General features: G+C 40.7%; 1 protein-coding gene across 1 annotated transcript in view; it reads right to left on the reverse strand.

The window, feature by feature from the left end:
- Window positions 1-21,215, reverse strand: part of MANEA (mannosidase endo-alpha) — a 310,526-nt gene that overhangs the window by 102,515 nt on the left and 186,796 nt on the right. Inside the window, exon 4 of the mRNA XM_086926639.1 lies at window positions 5,438-5,514. Coding sequence (XP_086782765.1) covers window positions 5,438-5,514 — 77 coding nt within the window. The remainder of the gene's footprint in view (window positions 1-5,437; window positions 5,515-21,215) is intronic.

A 21,215-nucleotide genomic window follows, 5' to 3' on the forward strand; every position in this document is an offset into this window, starting at 1 on the left:
GTCATCTTTAACTTCCAAAAAACGTGAAATTATTGGTGGCCCACCTCTTCCATTCCGCTCGGGTGTGAACAGGCCGTCCTTGCGACCCGTTCGAGCTCTTCACTCTGTGAGACATACCAAGCTCCTGGATGGATCGTGCCTTGCTGCAGTGCTCAATGGGCTAGCTGTGATAAAACAAGGCCCAGGACAGATTTCAACCACGCCGGCATAATGTGTATAATTTCCAGCAATATACTTTATATGCAAAAATCTGTAAAACCCATTATTATGCTGCTTGTTGTAAATCGAAGTGGCACGTGTAAAAATCCTAGCGCAGGAGTAAGGAACAATGCAAACAGGATAGATGCAAGCAGCTTTTTGTACTATATTTTTAGCGTGAATTGGGTCTTCAACTTCATGAATTGACTTGACAATTCATTGTGTACTAAAATATTGTGCAAAGTGCCAGACTTGCATTTCATGTAATTTACCATAATTTTTCGGAAATTTTGCATAATTATACAAAAGGAAATTAGTCAATTTCTGCACACCGTTTTGAAAGATCAAACAATATATTACGAATGGACTATCTGTATATAACTTGTAGACGCTAATTCTGGAAAGGCCAACCTGACTTTTCAATTCTGCAAGGTCAGTAAAATTAGTGTAATTGGATCGCGAAGGAAGGCGGGAGGGGCGCGGGGGGCCCAATAAAAAAAAAAAACAAGCAACAAACATGAGGGCCTCGCGGGGGGGGGGGGGGGTTGGGGGGGGGTTGCGCTCCCACAAGTGAATCTCCTGTCGGGCACGCGTTGCCACTGAAGGCAATGGAACGCGTGCACGTGCTTGGCTGAAAAGCCATTGAGACGGCAAAAGGTAATTTGCCTTTGCAGCCCCCTGCGCGCTGCGAAGGCGAGACCTAAAACAACAACCATTGGCATAGCCAGTAGGTCTTGCCTTTGGGACCTTGTAAGCATTTAGCCATGCAGCACAGTATCCCGAGTACTACATCTACTGCAAGGGTCACAAAATACATAAAGGGATGCAAACTCCTAAAAGTGGAAGCACTAACACTGCCGGGGGAAAATGGGCTACTCACCCTTGTCCCAAAACATCCATACCCCTACGACTCCAACTCCCAGTGCATAAAGCATCGCAAGGTGTCTTGCAGCACTATGATCTCCTGGGCCACTGAGGCGACGAGCACCTGTAGCCCGGGAGCCATGTTCGAAGCAAAGATGAGACACAGGGGAAAGGTGAAAATACAGTGAGCAGTTCTAAATGCGCTGCTTGTACAACTACACTGTCACTGCTTGAGAATTAATAACAACTTATATGCAGTGCATTGTGAACCCGTACAGCAACAACAGGAGAGGAAGACCATCCTGTAAACCTCATGCACGACCAGCAGGGCAACAAAACAACAACAGTGCATGCTACGGGCAGTTAAGGCTAGTATCGCTCATTGTCCAACCAGTGCTCGGTGGAAAAAAAAAGTTGCACACGTGATTTAAGCCTGTTTTTTTAAAGATCTCAGACATACTCCACAAATTAAGTGGGTGATGGTGCATACTGGTTTTCGACTAAAGCACACTTTCACATTGTCATACATGTTAGACTGCAAGACACTGCACACAAGAATAATTTGTAAAAAAGAAACAATTGGTGTAAAAATCACCTGTGATGCAACCATAGCCCATATACCTTCATTGGACCTTACTCTGTGTACTGTGTAACGCAGAGCTGATGACGCATTGTTTTCCTATATTCTTCTAGTTTCAGGTAGGACCAAGCAACCCACACCACAACAATCCGAGCAACAGACAGTACTGTGAAATGAAAATGAGGTGTGCTACGATAAGAGCTCTGTTTATGTATCATGTCTGAACTACGTGTACGGCGATCCCAAACAAACACAGCTCTGTTTTCAGTAGATGGGCCAGCCTACTGAATGAAAGTAGCGTGTACATTAAAGAGTGGGGTGTTTTCATCAGGTATGCATAAATAAACAGCTGAACTAGGCGGTATCGATAAAACAGGAATGCACGCTTTGAGTGAGAAACAGGCGCTTGTTAGCCACTTTCCACTCACATACTGGAACTCATACATCCCCCTCTGAAAAAGTATGAAGGTTCTTTGCAGTGCTTAGTTTTTTAAAAAACACTAAAAAAATAATAATAAGTGGCAGGGCTCTAGTCAGTAGTCTACATTCGCCTGCACTGCCCATTGCTGCTGTCAGTTACAGTAACAGCATGTCTAATATTCACACTCCTACAAGTGTTACAATTGAAAATATCAGGACCCCACAGTTAAAGGGATTGCTTTGGCAGCAGGGTGCTAGTCATTCTTTCCATCAAGTGTTGTTTTTGCATTTGTCACCCCGAGTGGGATGGGTATGCTCAGATGTGGGTCCCATGCTCTCCACACCACTGGATTCAAGCTATCCTGGCTTAAGACGGCTGATAGCCAGAAACCGGTCCTAGGATGCTTGATTCCGGTCAAGGAAAGACATGGCTTGGCAGTTCGGGCTGGACTGTTCCCAGGGGGCACAGGGTCAAGGCTGATTTGCATATAGCCATGTCTGAACTGGGGTGGTGTGGAGTGCAAAAAAACGATGGATTTAGGCCCAGATCTCTGTACTGGGGTGAATGTATGACATTGTTCTGCATTCTGTCCATCAATTGTTTTTGCATTTGTCAACCCGAGTGGGATGGGTATTGCTCAGACGTGAGTCCCATGCTCTCCACACCACTAGAGTCAAGCTATTCTGGCTGAAGACGGCTGATAGCCAGAAACCGGTCCTAGGATGCTTGATTCTGGTCCAGTAAAGACAAGGCTTGGCAGTTAGTGCTGGACTGTTCCCATGAGGCACAGGGTCAGGGCTGATTTGCATATAGCCATGTCTGAACTGGGGTGGTGTGGAGTGCAAAAAAACGATGGATTTAGGCCCAGATCTCTGTACTGGGGTGAATGTATGACATTGTTCTGCATTCTGTCCATCAAATTTTGTTTTTGCATTTGTCACCCCGAGTTGGATGGGTATGGTCAGACGTGAGTCCCATGCTCTCCACACCACTGGAGTCAAGCTATCCTGGCTGTAGACGGCTGATAGCCAGAAACCAGTCCTAGGAAGCTTGATTCCGGTCAAGGAAAGACATGACTTGGCAGTTCGGGCTGGACTGTTCCCATAAGGCACAGGGTCAAGGCTGATTTGCATATGGCCATGTCTGAACTGGGGTGGTGTGGAGTGCAAAAAAACGATGGATTTATGCCCATATCTCTGTACAGGGGTGAATGTATGACATTGGTCTGCATTCTGTCCATCAATTGTTGTTTTTGCATTTGTCAGTTACAGTAACAGCATACCTAATATTCACACTCCTACAAGTGTTACAATTGAAAATATCAGGACCCCACAGTTAAAGGAATTGCTTTGGCAGCAGGTGCTAGTCATTCTTAGTGTACATTGAATGAAAAAACTCTTGTGCTTATCGATCAATGAGGTTCGGAGTTTGCCTGTGGGAGCTGCAGTGCCGGACTTGAAATCCTGGCTGTGAGCCGCCGGAGAATGAAGAGCGGAACTGGGACGGGATCAGCCACGGATCACGGTAACATACATTGGGTGAGCGATGTACCTTTCACCAGAGTCAGATTAGGAGCATGTATACACACCATTGCTGCACACCTGCTTCCCCAGTGAGTCGCTGAGGCAATTTGAGGGTGGACAAACATAGCTTGCACTGGGAAGTATCTTGGAGGGAGCGGGTGTTAAAAACCCTGGGGCACCTGTGACTGGGTTCCAAAGACAAATGAGCACCTGTGGTTGCAGTATCGAAAGCCTGAGTCCACAACTGTGGTCGGGGAAAAAGACCCAGAGACGCCGGGGGGTGAAGTACAGTAAGATGCCTCCATAGAGTCTCTGAGACTCGCATGACTAGATTATGGTAGGGAGCCCGATCACTCTACTGCATCAACCACCATATAATACCTGTAGCCTTTGCTTTAAATGAGCAGGTATTCTCAGGTACTAAGAACCTTCAGTTCTTTCATTTTCAAAGAAGAGTAACTGCACTTCTCTGCTTTGGAGCAATACTTTCTTTGTAAATGGGAGAGTACTGCTAATTCTCCGTTTCAATCAGGTACGCTGGTATGGGAAAATTTGCACTTAATTATTTCAGTTCAAGCACTTCCTATAGCTGAGAGGCATGATCTTGTGGCAGGGAGTCCTGACTCCAAGCTAGGAGCAGTGGACACTTCTTGTAGGTGGGCATTAGACAACCCATTGTTACCAGTGGTTTACACTGTTATCCAGCTAGAGACCCATTAAAGTGGTTATGGTGGAACAGTCCCTCCGAGTCCGATGTATCGTTGCTCTCTCCCAGGTTTCCATCGACTGACCCCACCCTATCCGCTTGGGCTAGATCTCCTTACCCTAATCTTGTGCCACTCAGAAGCCACAGGCAAACTTGAAGCACCATGATAGCGACTAAATGATGCCCAGTGCTGCTCTAAAACGTGCGCACTCGAAGTCGGGGTGCACCATTTCCAAACCCCATGGTGTTGGATTGTGCAGCCTGTGCTCTCCTTTGGGATACTTTTCTTGCCTTTCTCGTTTTAGTATACTCGTCACCTAACTTCAACAAAGTTATGGTAGTATTTTGTTTTGAAGTGATTCAAAAATGAAGGTAAAGGTTTTTGTTGGTGCAATCTAAAACTGTTTTGAGAAACACTAAACACTCCTGGCAAAAGAGGCACTGGCTTCACCAATCATTATACCTTGCCATCATTGACACTTAGTACGGTTTCATTTTATTTATTTTTTGGCTCATTGGAACACATAGCAATAGCCACAATCGCATGTGTGAAGATCTGTTCTGAACCTGAAGTAAACGCAAAATAGAAAACATGAAGGTAGGAGGGGCCATCCCAGGCTGTAGTGTGATGAGCAAACAAAACATTCTCTAAATGAAATCGCCAGCAAGGGATCTAGGCCCTTAAAGGGGGGGACATTTAAACAAATGCACATATAACAAGCCAGCATTTGTAAATGACCCAGTTCACAGCCAACGGCAATTGGTGGGTGTGCCATTGCTCATACAAAAGGATACAACAGGTCTTCAAGGCTCGACCTAAAAACTAAGTAATACAAATGCAGTTGAGTGATAAAGCATACTACGTGAAGTTGCGGCTCTAAAACAAAAGGTTAAGAAGTAAGGCTTTGTAGAGAAGCAAGGTGGTCATAGAATACGATCAAGTTCTTTCCATAAAGAGTGGTGAATATTTGGAGCCAGCACCATGAAAGTGTTCAGGGAGCATTGAATTAAGTCTGGGCGAGACAAAGGAACCTGGGAACTAGATGGATCTAGGTGTTCATTGGTCATCAGTAGCTCTGTAACCATTTCATAACATTTAATACTGTAAAAACATCCAATATTTAAACAAATGTGAAAAAACATACGTGTCAATAATATATTTGATGTTGCTGTGTAAATTACGGTCATCTCGATCTTTGTATGGTTCAATGTGAAAAGCGACCTAGAAGTAAAAATGAAATTTATTTTAGCCATTCACTTGGATATCTTGTACAACACCATGAGAAGCAGTAACATTTAGGATTATGTTTACAAGTGAGCTTATAATGCATACCAAAATTGCCCAACTAAGACACACAAGTTTGTTTGAAAAACATCCAAGAACAAATATTGGCTGCTCTTCTGAAAGACCCATATCACAGGGGAAACTGGTAATGTGGAGCACAGGGAAATAATATATTGACATTTTAAAAAGGAGGATTAGAAAATCTGGTTCCAACGCGTTAATCATGGCTCAACTAAAGTCACGCCTGCAGCTATTTCACAGAAAGGCTTACTTTGGCCTTGAAAATTGTTTTGTGGCTTACCGAGGGTTGCATAGGTATCCATGTTGCTTGCAGCAGGTTTGCACCTAGTCTGGCACATAGGCTATACCTGTCTCATTTCGCTTTGAACATATCTACCTGGTGAATAATGTCAGTACATTGGAGAAAATAAGGAAATGGCTTAGAGCTAGGAAGCACAAATTAATTGCTGCCGACACTTCCCCCCCAGGAAATATTGGAAGCGATATACTGAATAGTGTTACACATAACTTCAATTTTTTTAAAATATATAATTATGCCTACAAACCACGATATTTAAATGTGTGTTTTTAGTTTTATTTAAGGTGTTTTAGAAAACACGAACCAAGCCTCAAGGGCAATGATAAAGTAGCAAACAGTCGGAGCGATAAACCTTTAAAGCATTTTACATATATTATCACTCACTTGTCTCTGGCATCTCCCTATAATACGTAAAAGGGTCAACGCTAGTCAAAGTATGTAAAAGACCAACCTCTGACAACACCACTACAACACTTGCCCCGATAATCAAATGAATTTCTTCACTGAAATGATTAAATGCCTAGGACTCAAGCTCAACCTTTCCTTGAATATTCTATGTAATATCCTGCAACTTAAATCTTGTCAGAATTGCCCCACTTTCACACAGTTGTATGCCTCTCTCATCAATCTTTATAACAAATAATGCAAGTTATTATCTCTTGAAACAATTCTAAATTGACATGCAATGTATTCATTCACACTCTAGTGTCTGGGGCAGGAAAACCCTATCTGAATGTAATTTGACCTCACTTTGTTTATGTGCACTCATCACAAGTGCAAAACTACAGTTACAGGTAAGTAACTTTTTCTTCGGCGGCATGAAGGTAGCCTAGAATCAACTGCTGTGCAATGTGCGTCAACTGTGCAGCTGTATCTCACATAAGGTGATGTGTGTGAAAAGTGAGTAGCAGCAAGTAAATGCTTTAGCACCGTTTGTGCTACTACGGCTTCCTGTCTTGCCTGGATATCTACACTGAAGCGCTTGATGAAGCGCTTGGCAAAGCTGAGTATGTAATGAAATATTTATAAAGCGCGACAAGACCCGAAGTTATCTAGGCGCTAAATACACTAGACGGCAGTCGTTGGAGGAAGAACATTAATAGAGCCATGTTTTTAGATGCTTCCTTAACTGAAGCAGGTTGTGTTTATTTTTAAGAGCAGTGGGCAGAGAGAGTTCCAGAGTTTGACAGTGGTAAAGGTGAAACTTGTACCTTCCCTTTTTACTTAAGAAATCTTGGGGGATGGATACATTACCACTGTAAGATGATCTAAGTGTTCTGCCTGGGATGTAGGGCTTGAAAAGTTGAGATAATTAAAACGGGCCCTAACCTTGAATACAATACTAAGGGCCTTGAACTGAATGCGCTTAATGATGGGCAGCCAGTGCAGCTCTGCCAGAGCCTTGGAAGCGGAGTCGAAATTGGTGAGCCCAAGCAGGGCTCTTGCAGCGGCATTCTGGGTAGTTTGCAGTTTATGGAGACTGCGTTTGCGTGCACTGGTGAGAAGGGCATTGCAGTAGTCCATTATTGAACCAATCAAGGCTGTGACCACTTTTTTCCTCAGCTCAAAAGGGATGAACGTAAGTACTTTTTAAAGTATTTTGATGATAAAAAAAGCAGGTTGATGTCGTGTTATTGATCTAGGATTCAAAGGAGAGCTTGGAGTCAAACAGTACAGTACGCTAAGGTCTTTAACTTCAGCAGCCGATGTTGGGGGGACCCCATGTGACTAGGCCACCAGCTGTCAGACCAGATAAAAGAAGTATTACCAAAAAGCATGACTTTCGTTTTTGAAGTGTTCAATTTAAGGCAGTTTATCTGCATCCATTTCCCTATGTGACTCGTACAATTTTTGAACCGGGACGCAGTATCTGAGGATGGACTGTTGACAGATTCAATACTTTGCGTGTCGTCTGTATAGGCCACCACGGAGAACCCAAAGGTTCTAATCTGTTTGGCCAGTGGGGTAACATATGAGTTAAAAAGAGTGGGGCTCAGCGAAGAGCCCTGAGGCACTCTACAAGGGAGTGTAAAATCGGGGGATACAAAAGGGTCAAGTACTACTGATTGTGCCCTGTTAGACAGAAAAGATCTGAGTAACAGAAGTGCTTTATCCCGGATTCCCAGTGACACAAAACGTTCAACCAACACATCATGGTTGACCGTGTCGAATGCCCCAGAGAGATCCAAAAGGTTAAGAGCAGCACTCCCACCTCTTTTCAGGGTTTGTCTCAGTTCCTCTGTGGCTGTAATTAAGGCCAGCTCAGTACTGTGATGGGCCCGGAAGCCAAATTGCGAGTAGTCGAGAATGTCACCTTCTGCATGGAAAGCAGATAATTCCTCATTAAAATATCTTACAATAATTCTGACCGGAAAGGGTAACCTGGAGATCAGTCTATAACTGGAGGGGTCCCCAGGGTCCAGTTTGGCTTTTTTAGGAGTGGCAGTATAGAAGCTCTTTTCCAATCAATGGGAAAAGCCCCCAATGAAATCATAAGGGTAAAAATAGGACAAAGAGCCAACGCCGTGATTTCAGGGACCAGATGTAAGATTTTTCTCTCTGTGACCAGATGTATTAGTTTGACCCATAAACGTGTCAAAGACTTGATTGACCCTTTGTTGAAAAGCATTAGCCACTTTATTGCAAATTGCTGGTTAATGGCCTGATTTGGAGTTTTTTAGCACATCCATTAGATGCTTCAAATTTTCCCTTAATGTAGTCCGATTTGGCTTTCAAAAAAAGCTGTTTATAGGTTTGCAGGGCTTTTCTATACTCAGCGAACCAGGGTTCAGAGCATCTAGAATGTCGCTGCTTAGTTGGGGGTCGAGCTGCTGCCCCGCAAGATGGATCCAGGCGTGATAGCTCCTCACTGCCTTATCCAGAATCTCTGGCATGTGTTTGCAGGAGCTAGGACGTGTCTTACGAAGCTCATCTACCTCAATCTTGTGCTAAGGTCGAGAGTTAAGGACTTTCTTAAATACATGGGTGGGCTTTTTAGAGGGTAGACAAACTGTGAAAGTTATTGCTCTGTGGTCCTACCAAATGAGTGGTAGCGCTTTATTCTATACTAAATTAGGATGTTTGGGTCCTGCTGAGTGAGTTTCATTCTTGACCAGCTATTTGAGTCCTACACTGGCCATATGGTCTAAGAGGGCCTCAAGTATCTGTATCTGTAATATTTTCAAGGTGAAAATTAAAATCACCATGCATAGTGAAGTTGGATAGTTTGGCTTTAAGCTGAAGGAGGTGGCAATAGAATTCAGAAAGTTAGATTTAGCTAATGGTGGGCGATAGAGGTGTGTGCCGTTGAAAGTATTCTGGCAGTCAAGCCTGACTTCATAGGAAGCTACTTCGCCTTCTAGGAAGTCAGGGATTGAACTGAACTGAATATTCAAATGTATAAAGTACAGTGCTGCATCTCTAGAAATATCAGTCAGTGAAGCATTACTAATTAAAGATGAGTTACACCCTTTTGACATGTGGAGCGATCTGTCAGCACAGCATGAAATAAATGTCTTTATTGCCAAAGAATTACATAAGTGAATACTATTATTGAGCAATAGATTCCTTCGCAACAGAGCTTTCTAGGACTTGTAATGCAGGAGAAACTAATAGCTTTAGAGGCTAGTGTTCTGATGTTATTGTATATGTGTAACTATTGCTCTTGCACATAAACATGTAGCTCACATTGCAAAGCAAAGTCGGGATTCTAACCTTGTAAATTGGAGCCATGGTATAATTGTAATTACTTGTAAACATGGTTGTTTCACAATGACTCAATTTCAGTTATGAATGAAGAAGGGTGCTGCACTCGGGTTTTTCAGTGTTATCAAAAAATTATTACGGTACGTGTGCTATGTCAGATTAGTGCCTGCCCACTGCCCATAGTGCATGTCAGAGTCCTAGTGATTTTATGCACTAGGCCATATACATTATCAATTTCAGTTATGCCATGTATGGAAGATATGGCAAATAAGAAAGCAATCGTTAACTGTAGGAGGTTTCAAAGATACTTTATCCATTGCCACTACATGGTATCATCAATCAACTTGACACAATATTTAAACTGTCTTTTGGTGGGTACACACAATCACACTCCTTTGCAAAAATACTGAAAACAGGAGTGCTAAAGAGAAACTGCTTCTTTTATATTAGGTTTTTCACCTTCATCTTCATGTGAGCAGAATTGGATGCTAAGTGCCTGATTCTGGCAGCTGAAGACTTATGCCTTCTCAGGAGTGGTTCTGAAGATAAACGTCATCTTAAGGGACCACTGCTTTCCAGACAGCAGGGGACACCCATTTGAACCCCTCGCCCCCAAAGATAGGGAAACATATTGCAGGCATACCAAAAGGTGCTGAAACGAGACAAGCGGAATAAAGAGTAAAATGTGCTTACAGTAAAATGTTCTTAACAATTTACTCTACAAGTACCAGACGTTTCAAGGGAACTAACTGATTCGGAATGAATTCCTTCTGAAAGCTGTAACACAACACCAACGTCAGAGAATGGTGGTAAATCGCTCTGGAGAATGACTGAGTTGGCACAAGTGGAAGAAGTTTCATACGTCACTGGAGTCTAAAGATTGGGGACAGGAGAAGAGTCCAAAGAAGGGAGGAACAAGAACTAAGATAGCTCTCATTGTAGAAAAGGAACAAAAGGCAGGAACCGGAACAAGATTAGTGCAAAGTCTAAATACCGAAACAGTCAAGGAAAGAAAGCAGGAGCAGATATGGTCAAGAAGGTGCAGCCTTAGGTTCATATCACAAGTTGACCAGACTGTGCAGCGCATATACCGATTGGACGAAATTAAATATCCCAGACAGTTATTATTGCTGCAAAGTCTGACAATTATGAGTTTTCCCCATGCGTGGAATGGGAGTAACTGCTTGAAACCCTATTTACCAGGTGTTTTACTGTGTCGTTTTTTCACTAGTCTAAGCAGGTCGAAAATATATGCAGGACTGTCGGAGGAGAGTGTTGAGGCACACTTGTGCTTGTCCAAGAACACCTCACCTGCTCGTGCTGCTTTAAGGGGCAGGGTGCAGAGAATGATACTGCCCAAAGCCACTTTCCTGAAGCAATTCTCCTACATCTGGTGACGATGAACACAGTATTATCAGGTTCCACTAGGGAGAGTAAAGCCCCACTAGAGTTTGCCACACTTTAAATTAGAGCTTGCCTGCCAGCTGCTTCAAGTTGGGGGCATATCTTGGAGCTCCTTACTGGAAGCACACCAACCCCCTGAATGTCCACAGTCTCCATTATGTCTTTCCCAACAGCTGCTGTCTCTAGATACCATCTAATCCCCTGTACTCAGAGGCCTTGTGGGTGTGGTGCCTGCAATAGGAGGGGCACGGGGATGGTAGAATGCACAACAGTGCTAAGTCTTAACACCAGGCAACGTTTCATTGATGCATAAACATGGTGATGATCCACTGTATGTGTTAAATACAATGGGCAATCTTAACATTAGGTGGGTAATCATAGTGATTATTAGACTGAAGCTGGTGCAATTAAGATCAATGCCATCTATGACTACCTGCATTTACACTTTACCTTTGAGGTCAGTGAGAGTGCGGCAATAGCAGGAGCTTTTAAAATCTCTGACGATTTTAAATACTGTGCATGCCTTTGTATTGACTTGTGGATACCCAGCAGCCATTTCTTGGCACTTTGCATTTTCGTTTGAGGTTAACAAATCTGTGGAAGGCATTCCTCATTGTAAATCTACGAATGATGGATGCATTTTCAGTCATGCATTACCCCTTTCTCTCTGCTTGATGTGTCTGAACGTAAGTTTATTCTCCTAGCAGATACCTGGCTATGCCTAAAGCTCTGTGTTGTTGATTTGTTCATTGCCAAATCTCTTCTTTCATTTTGCAGAGAGAGTATGACTTTCTCCCTCAGTGTTTATTTAAGTAAACCTTTGATCTGGTGTTGCCTGTGAAGATTTTTACCGCAGAGCTTTGGCCTTGAATGAGGAATGCTTTCACAGCTGGATATACAGTCTTGGGCTAATACACTGATATTGTGTTGAGCTTCTTTGGGGTCCTAAGCGCGTATATATGAAGCATGTTCAGCCTTTGTGGTATCTGTTGCAACAGCCACAGTGAGACTGGGTGTTTAAAGTGTCTTGCCATTATCATATTGTTTGGGTTCCACAATCTCACAGCCTACACACCTTGTTACTTACAAATCCTAGATTCTCCCAGGGCCCTTTCGACTTTGGCCTTTGACTATCAGATGAGTACAAGATGCCATAATTACATAGTTTCAGCTCTCTAAAAAATAACTGTTAAAAGATACCAAGGAAACGGTGTGGTTCTCCTGTGCCAACTACTTACGTGGCAGGATCTAATCTCTGTTCCACAGTGGGGATGCCAACTTCTTCCTGCAACACTCAACTGAGATCTGATTTCCATTTTATGGCACCGAAGCCATCATCCTGCAATCGTCCATGGTGCTATGGATATGCTACAGGTCGGCCCATGCCTTACAGAAGGAGATCGGTCTCGATACTTAAGCCTTGGGAAGGTTTTCACTAAGGGATTTCAAGATTGCACCTTGTTTTAAGTATTAGTATGTAGGCCAAAAATTACATTTACCTATCCAAAGATGGCACACTATCCATTGATTCTAGTAAAATGCTCCCTTAACAATGATTGCTAAATCATTTGCGGGTTATACTTTTTCTTTTCTGTAATTGTTTGGGTATAAATGTTTCAGTGCTTTCATTCAAGGTGCATTGCAACTGCTTCTGGGTATACATTACCTTGACTTTTGCCCCTTTTTTGCCCATTGCAGGTTATCTATTGGTGGCCGTCTGGTCCAATCCCCGCTTGGCCTTACCATTCTGGTAACTACAGATGGGGATTTGGCTCTTAGATGCTTTTTTATGGCTGTGTTTTTTTCTTTTTAGGCGATTTCCTTTAGAGGACCCTCTCCTGCGTCATGTTGTAATATCACTGACTGGAAAGCAAATTGGCTACTGGAAGAAGCCACAGGTTTCCCAGTTACAAGTTAATAGTGTGAAAGGATTGACAATGCGTCCAACTGTTTGTTGGCAGCGACATCCGGTAAATAATTTTTTCTTCTAAAAAGCTAGAATTTCCTGGGGTGTTGGGATCGTAATTGCTCCCACTGTGTTTCTCCACACTCGAAATTATTTTCGGGTGGATTGGAATTGGAGAGAACTATAAATTAACTCTGAAACCAAGCTGGTACAGTATTTGAATGACTGGTCCAGAATGGCTGAATTTAATTTCCTTTGCTGCTTCCACTGAAAAGCATTCTGTGAAAACCCTTGGGCCACATTTATTTCTGCAAGGGAAAACTTTTAATTTATGTTTATCACCAACCAGAAATCAGAGGTATGTTTCATGTTTTGGATACTTTGGAATGTAGAATAATGCATATTTGATGTACTGGACGCCGTTGTGGTCTATTGACATGCCCTTGAAAATGCATGATTAAAAAGTGACTTCTAGCTGTAGCCATGATGCCACCCTGCACTTTATGGTACATTTGGAAAGTGATAAGTGTCTCCTTAAGAGGGTACCAAAAGGGAAAACGCTTTCCTTGGTAAATTTAGTGGCTCTTGAATGTAGATGAATATTATTGTAGAGATGATTAGCAAAACACTTAGCTACTCTTAACTTCAAAGAGAAAGAAGAGCCAAACAAGAGGAATCGAGAAAAAATGCACCAAAATCTCCAGTTGCAAATTATCAAAAATCAGGGACAAAACAGTAGCTAAGGGGTGATGAGAAAAATGAAGTAAATGCGTTGCATTGAATTCATCAACTAAAGATTCCTTTTTAAATGTGATTCAAACAGGAACTGAGATCACTGGAAAAACCATTGTGAATTGAGAATCTCGGAGAGGATCTGCCATCTTGAAATGGGTAGATCATAAGGCTTGTCCACTCCTTCTTCCAGAAACTCATGGAGTAAGTTAAGCTAATGAAGTGTGACATCCTTTGTCGGCTACAGCCCCACACACCTGAGGCTCCACAAAAAAAGCTTTGCCAAGCTTCCAAACAACATCAAGAGTGGTGACAATGGAGTCGCGGGCACCGCAACCCAAGATAGCCGCCGGAGCTCCGCACCGCACCGGACAGTGCAGATGTAGTTACAGCGGTAATTTTGTCGTTTTTAACATGATGAGGGCATTCTCTTAAACCGGATCATCTTCTCCACGGAGGCTACCTTTTTTATTTGCCATGCTTCAGAAGTAAGACTTATTTCTATTAAGGTGACTCTTTTTGCTTCTTAGCGGCCTCCATTTTGTATTTTGTCCTTTATTATTCTCCTCACATTTTTACTATATTGCCACTGGAAATGTCAATTGCTGCCCTTTTTTTGCCTAATACGTTGGTCTATCTTTGCGTAATGCTCATTTCTATGCTGGGAGGCCTAGATACGCACTACAAATATTGTTCTTCTGTGGAGTATTTTTATTAAATAATTGCTGCGCTATTGGAAAAGCCTGTTTTATTGATTCCTGGATATTCATCTCATGGGTAGGAGCAAAATTTATTACACTTCTTCAAAAATCTTAAATTCAGTGAATTGTCGTCTTGTCCTGCTCACTCTGCAACCTCCTATAATTTCTCTCAGCCTTCTGTGGAAGGCTGAGAGGAATTATAGGAGGAATTACCACAAACTGCGTACTCTTGTCCTACAGCTGTCTCGACCATGGCCTCCAAACCACAACCGCCTTCGACCACCATATGAGAATCAAACATGATTCTCCTTCTCCTTCAAAATCTAGATCTCCGGTTTCTCTGGAAATGGTTCTGGAGGAAATTTGCGCTTTAAGACCATTTGTTGAAGAAAAAACTCTCATCTGCAGATTTTAAATGACACATGGTCATCCATGGACTCCCGCCTTTTGGTGGAAGAACAACAAATTAGCGATGGGCAAGACTCATCCTCCAGAATTTCTTCGTTTGAAAAAGAGGTTCTACAACTAAAGAAATCCGCTGAAAGTCTGGAAAATAGAAATCGCCGCAACAATCTTCGCTTGTATGGTCTTCCTGAAAGCCTTGAGGGGGAGAATCTGGTTACGTTCTTCACCGCATTTCTCCCACAGCTCTAGGGCCATTCTACTTCAACCAAATTAAATATTCAAAGAGCACACAGACTTGGTCCACGCTGGTCTTCCTCATCTGTTCCATCTAAACCTCGTGGTGTAATCTTATTGTTTCTGCAATTCACAGATCTACTACAAGTTCTGAATGCAGCTAAATCCAAGAAGCAACTAAATTGGCAGGGCACAAAACTATTTATTTCTCAATAAGTCTCTTCAGCTACCGCTAAGCGCCAAAAGGAATTTTTGGATCTCTGTCCCGCTCTTCGTTCCTTGGGGGCTCGATATGGCTTATTCCATCTGTGCCTATTTAAAGTCACCTTTTTGATTAAAACTTCTACATTCGAGGACCCTGCAGATCTCAGAAAATTAATTCACTCTCATTATACTTCCTCAATGGAGATTGCTGGTTCTCCTCCTCATACTTGACTTTAATCATTCCTCTGTAATGTTTATATTGAATCTGCTTTTATTGTGACAGGTTACATAGCCTTTCTATTCCCTTTTGTTTGCGTAACATTCTGACTCTTTTTCAGGTTTTTTGGATCCTAATTTTGTACCTTCCTCATTTTCCTGTCCCATTATCTGTATTCCTTGATGTCCTGGTGTGGTTTGCTGCCCTTTGTTAGGTGTGCAATCCCTGTTGAAGGTACGTGATGGTACGTATTACAGTCGTCAATTGACATGTACTGTATCTTCTTACTCATACTTCTTTTCTCCTTTCCCTCTTTCCTCTTAAGGTATCCTTTTTCTGTACTCTGGCTTTGCCGATTACTTTCTCTATACTCCTCCATTGCTATTAGTTCCATTGTTTTAATTGTAGGGTTATCGTTTTACATTTAGAGTTGTTACATGGAATGTGAAAGGTTTTATTAATCCTATAAAGAGGCAGATAATTTTTTCACATTTAGCCTTTTACAATCCTGATTTAGTTTTATTACAAGAATCTCATTTATCAGAAGCTGAGTCTCTTAAGCTTAAACGTAATTGGGTTGGTTCTGTTCTCGTTTCTCCTTCAACTACAAAGAAAAATTGTGTTATTATTTTAGTTCATTAAAAATTGAAATGTTCTGTTATTTCACAAGAAATAGATGCTGAAGGCAGATGGATTTTACTTAAATTACTTCTTAATAATATTTCTTTAACAGTTTTTAATGTCTATGGTCTGACCCAACCAGATTACACTTTCAGGCCTGCTATTACTAATAAATGTATGCAACACAAAGATACATTTTTTATCCTTGGAGGTGACTGTAACCAGGTTATGGACCCTTTTATTGATCGCAAATCACAAGTACGCTTCATTCCAAATAAATTCCATAAACAGTTTCATAGCATAATTACACAGACTCATCTTGTAGATGCTTTGAGACTTTGTCACCCAGACCAAACAGAGTTTTCTTTTTTTCCGCTCCACATGGCGCCCTATCCCGATTAGATGATATATTCCTATCTAAACCCTTAGCTCATAATCTTATTTCATCTTCGATCAATGCCATTTTAATTTCACACCATGCACTGGTGATAGTTGATTTTGATTTATTCCGCTCACAACCCAAATCTTCTAGATGGAGATTTAACAATTTTCTTTTACAGGTTGAAGCATGTTCATCTTCTTTCACTTCCTTCACGAAAAATTATTTTCTTTGAATGAAGATACATCATATCTCCTGCTTTGCTGTGCGATACCTTTAAAGCCACTGCCCGAGGATTTATTATTGATTTTGTGGCTAAGAAAAAGAAACGCAATCTGACTCAGCATAACGCTCTATTAACTAATATTAAGAGCCTAGAACATCAATTTTGCACTTCCTCGTCTAAATCCATCTTGCAGGAGCTTGTTAGTGCTAAACTAGAGTTTAATAAGATCTCTACTGACAATGCTTCATCTATAATTTTTTGCAATAGTGCTCGATATTCTGGAGGTCGTAATAAGTTTGGATCACTTTTAGCTAACTACCTCAAATCTAGGAAGGAGAGAACACTGATAGATTCTATTCAATCAGCAGACAGGAAGCATATTTTCAAAGATCAAGAAATCCTAGATGACTTAACAACTTTTTATTATAATTCTGTACACCTCAGAAGCGCTCGCATCAAATTCTCTTTTTGACTCTTATTTAAGGACTATTCCATCTCCTATCTCCACTGATCTTGATTTCAATACACTAGACTCAGACGTTTCGCTCCAAGAAATTACTAATTCCCTTAACTCATTAAAGAAGAATAAGTCCCAAGGTCCGGATGATTTTGCAGTAGAATTTTATTAACATTTTTCAAATTGTTTACTACCCAAAATCTTTAATCTCTTTCAATGCTTTTGTACTACTGGCAATTAGAGTGGTACTTTCTTAGAAGCCTCTATTTGTTCTCATTCAGAAGGATGGTAAGGATCTCGAACTTTGCAAAAATTATCGCCCTATATCCTTGATAAATGTAGACTATAAAGTCTTTGCTAAATTATTGACATTGTGTATCGAATCATTGTTACCCCATTTAATTGGTCCAGACTAATGTGGATTTGTCAAAGGCAGATTAACTTCGGATAACTCTTGGTTGTTCTTTAATGTTTTAAATAAAGCATCTACCTTATCCAATTCTCTGGCCGCAATATCTATCGATACAGATAAAGCTTTTGATAGAGTTGAATGGTCTTTTTTATGTAAATCACTTTGTTGGCATGGTTTCGGGCCTAAATTCATTTCTCTAGTTTCTTGACTTTATACGGCACCTACTGCTTCCACTATTATCAAATAGTTTCTCACTTCATCGGGGTATAAGACAGGGTTGCCCTTTATCTCCTCTTCTTTTTATTCTTTCCCTTGAACCCTTTCTAGCTTGCATACGCTATAAAACATCTATTTCTGTTTTTTTATATGGAGATCAACACTTAAAGCTCTCAGCTTACGCAGATGATATTTTACTCTTCATATCTAATCCAGAAATGTATATCCCCTCATTATTACAAGAACTCTCAGATTTCTCTGCAGTGTCGGGTTATAAAATCAACTCGGATAAAACAGAGCTTCTCCCCATAGTTACATTTTGTTCTAATCATCATTTTGACCCAACTGAATTCCATTGGAACAGTTCTAAAATCAAATATCTAGGGTTATGGTTTACCAATTCTACCTCCGATTCTATTAAAACAAATATGAAAGAAGTTCTTGAACGGATCTCCAAACTTCTCTCCTCCTGGAATCCTCTTTTTCTTTCTTGGTGGGGATGTCTAGACTCTATTAAGATGATGATTACTCCTCTTAGGTTATATATTCTTTCAATGATTCCAGTCCACATTTCCTCTATTTATTTAAAAAACGTGACTCTCTTCTTTCCAAATTTCTGTGGAACAATAAAAAATCCAGGATTTCTTTATCTCACCTTAGACAACCAAAACCCATAGGTAGGGTAAATTTTTAAAATTTTAGATTATATCAAAGCTTTTTGTCTTAGACAAGCTTCTTACTGGCTTCACACAAGCACTCCTTTATGGGTAAGTATTGAGTGCTGTCTTTGTTCCCCTTTTTTTCCCCCTGGAGGTTCTGGCTTTTACGGCCAAAACTAGTCTCACATCTCCTCTATTATTCAAACACATGTGTTCACTGCTAATGCCTTACTGTCAACCAAAGAGAATTTCTAGGAATAAATTCTTGTGTTCTCCTCTTTGGTATAATAGTCTTCTTACCATTAATAATAGACCTTTATTTTGTAGTTCTTTTAGATCTAAAGGTATCATCTGGCTTCAGGATATCTTTGATGGTACTTCTACTTCTTTTCCCCAATTCCAAACCAATTTCAATTGTCCCAGTTCATTTCTACATAAGTTCTCATTACTTATTGAAGCAATTTTGGAAGCTTTTATTCCCTTCCTTCTAAAAATACTTTATTTTTTCAAGAGCATCTTCTTAGAATTTTATCAGTATTCCCAAAAGCCTCCCTCTTCTACAAATATCTCAATTCTACTGTCCCAGAACGATCTAAGACTAAAATAGAACTTGCCTGAGAAACAGATTTCGGTTGTGATTGGAGCACTGACTTTTGAAGCAAGATATGGTCTCAATCGTTGAAAATATCTAGATCTGCATCTACCACTCAATCCATGTTTTTTCTTTATCATCACAGACTTTATTTCACTCCCATTTCCATTGCCAATCATACACCCTCTAATAACAAATCTTGTTGGTCCTGTGACCATTCCTTGGCTGACCTTTATCATCTTCTTTTTTCATGTCCTCTTTTTGGTCACAAATTTGGCCTCTGGAATTAAACATTCCCCTATCGAATGCCCTCTTGTTCATGGGAAGTTTATTAGAGTCACTTTGATTATCATCTCATGAACATGAGTTGTTTGACCTTATGTTAGCTTTAGCTTTTCAACAAATCACACTTGATTGGAAATACCCAAATAAGCTCACGGTCAAAATCTTGGTGGAACACTGTATGTCATTATCATAGATTGGACATTGCGTTTGCCTCCTGTTGTAACCCTCAGATAAATAGAGATCTATTTTGGCTACCCCTGACTGTTTATTTAAACAACATCTCTATCTCTCAGATTTCTCATAATCGGTCAGAAAACTTTCAACTCCATGAGTTTCTTTCTTTATTTCTTTGCCTTCTTTCTTCTGTCTATTACCATTCATATTGTAATTTTCTTATGGAAAATAGGTTAATTGTATTTTCCTTTATTCTAATGAGTATTTTTTTCTAGTTTTATCTTTAATTGTAAAGCATATTTTATCTTTCTCCTTTCGCTTCCTCCCCCTTTCCTTTCCCTTGTAATTCCTAAAATTGAAAACAGCTTTCTGATGTTTTTTGATCACATATGTCTATTATTACATGTTGTTATATTTTGCCCTATGTTGCATGATGAAAAATATTTTAATAAAGCTTCTTAAACTTAAACAAAAAAAAGAGTGGTAACAATAGTGCAGACTGGGCAGAGGGAGTGCCGCAGCTTTCAGTCACACACCATCCAGCCACACAAGCAGCACATGCCTGTAACCTTTGGTAAGCTCTTGATACTAGCAGTTCCGTTTCTGAACACCAAGTGAGCTCCTCCATCTTTTTCTTTCTAATGAAGAGCGTGCCATTAATTTCATCTTGAGACTGGCCATTATTTTTAGGCAGCAGTACGTGTCTTTGTCCCCTACTCCTTCAATTTTAAGGGATAAATGTGGAATGAATTCGGAGGGCAAGTATTATCCTGTTGGCCGTAGTAGGTTTCCACAGTCGCCAGAAATGCAGTGAACTAAAACACAAGTTTGTTTCAATGCCAGGTGCCTTAACATTGAAGGCATTTCCATAAGTAATGTATATGTATCCCATCAAAACGTTAACCTCAATACACGTTGCCCAGCTAATATTCCTTCTCAGACTGCGTATTTTTCTTTATCGTTTTTCCTTTCTATTGGAAACTTACTTATAAAATTCTACTGTTTCAATCCAAAGAGCAAATCACATTTCAAGTTGGGCACTGTTCTCTAATAGGAACACAACAGTGTTTTGTTACTTTGTTATTCAGCATTATCAAATAATTAAAAAGTATTTTGGTCATAACAAGGCTATTTTTTTTTACCATGTCACTTATGATCCCGAGATCTATATAAGTCGCAATCTTCTAAATGACACTTGTTATGTGATCTTGTGAGGGGGAACAGTCATGGCTGGGGCATGCTAAATAGCAGTAAATGTAAGCACGATCTTTTCTGTGCCGTCTTTGGCTGAAATTGGGAATGCTATGTTTGGCAGTGACACGTGAAAGCACCAGAGTTGGTCTGGAAACCTAATCGAGAAATCAGATTGCATCAATAGCAACAGATACTTAAAAAGAGTTTCTTGTGCTTTAAGAAATGTAAAACTATGCAACCACTTATGGGGGTCATCCCACACGTTCTCTTTTTCCACTAACCACAGACCACGAGTCATAGCATTTATTTTAAAGATGCTGCTCGTTTGCATTGTTGGACAAAAAAATACATGCATTAAGGGACATGTTTATTCTTATTTGGTTATGCATAGTCCATATAGAGTAAGTGTCAGATGTACTAACATTATTGACAGCGATTTCCTAATTCCTAATGAATCTACTTTTTTTATACAATCAGGGATTCTTAGTGGGTCGCAAATCAACCTATTGCATGAATATTAATGCGGTAGGTCAGAATTTGCAACCCATTCGGAATGACAACCATCACGGGGATGATGGCCTGATGGGAAACTTTTC

The sequence above is a fragment of the Lissotriton vulgaris genome, chromosome 6 (genome assembly GCF_964263255.1).
Source record: "Lissotriton vulgaris chromosome 6, aLisVul1.2, whole genome shotgun sequence".
Taxonomy (NCBI): Eukaryota; Metazoa; Chordata; class Amphibia; order Caudata; family Salamandridae; genus Lissotriton; species Lissotriton vulgaris.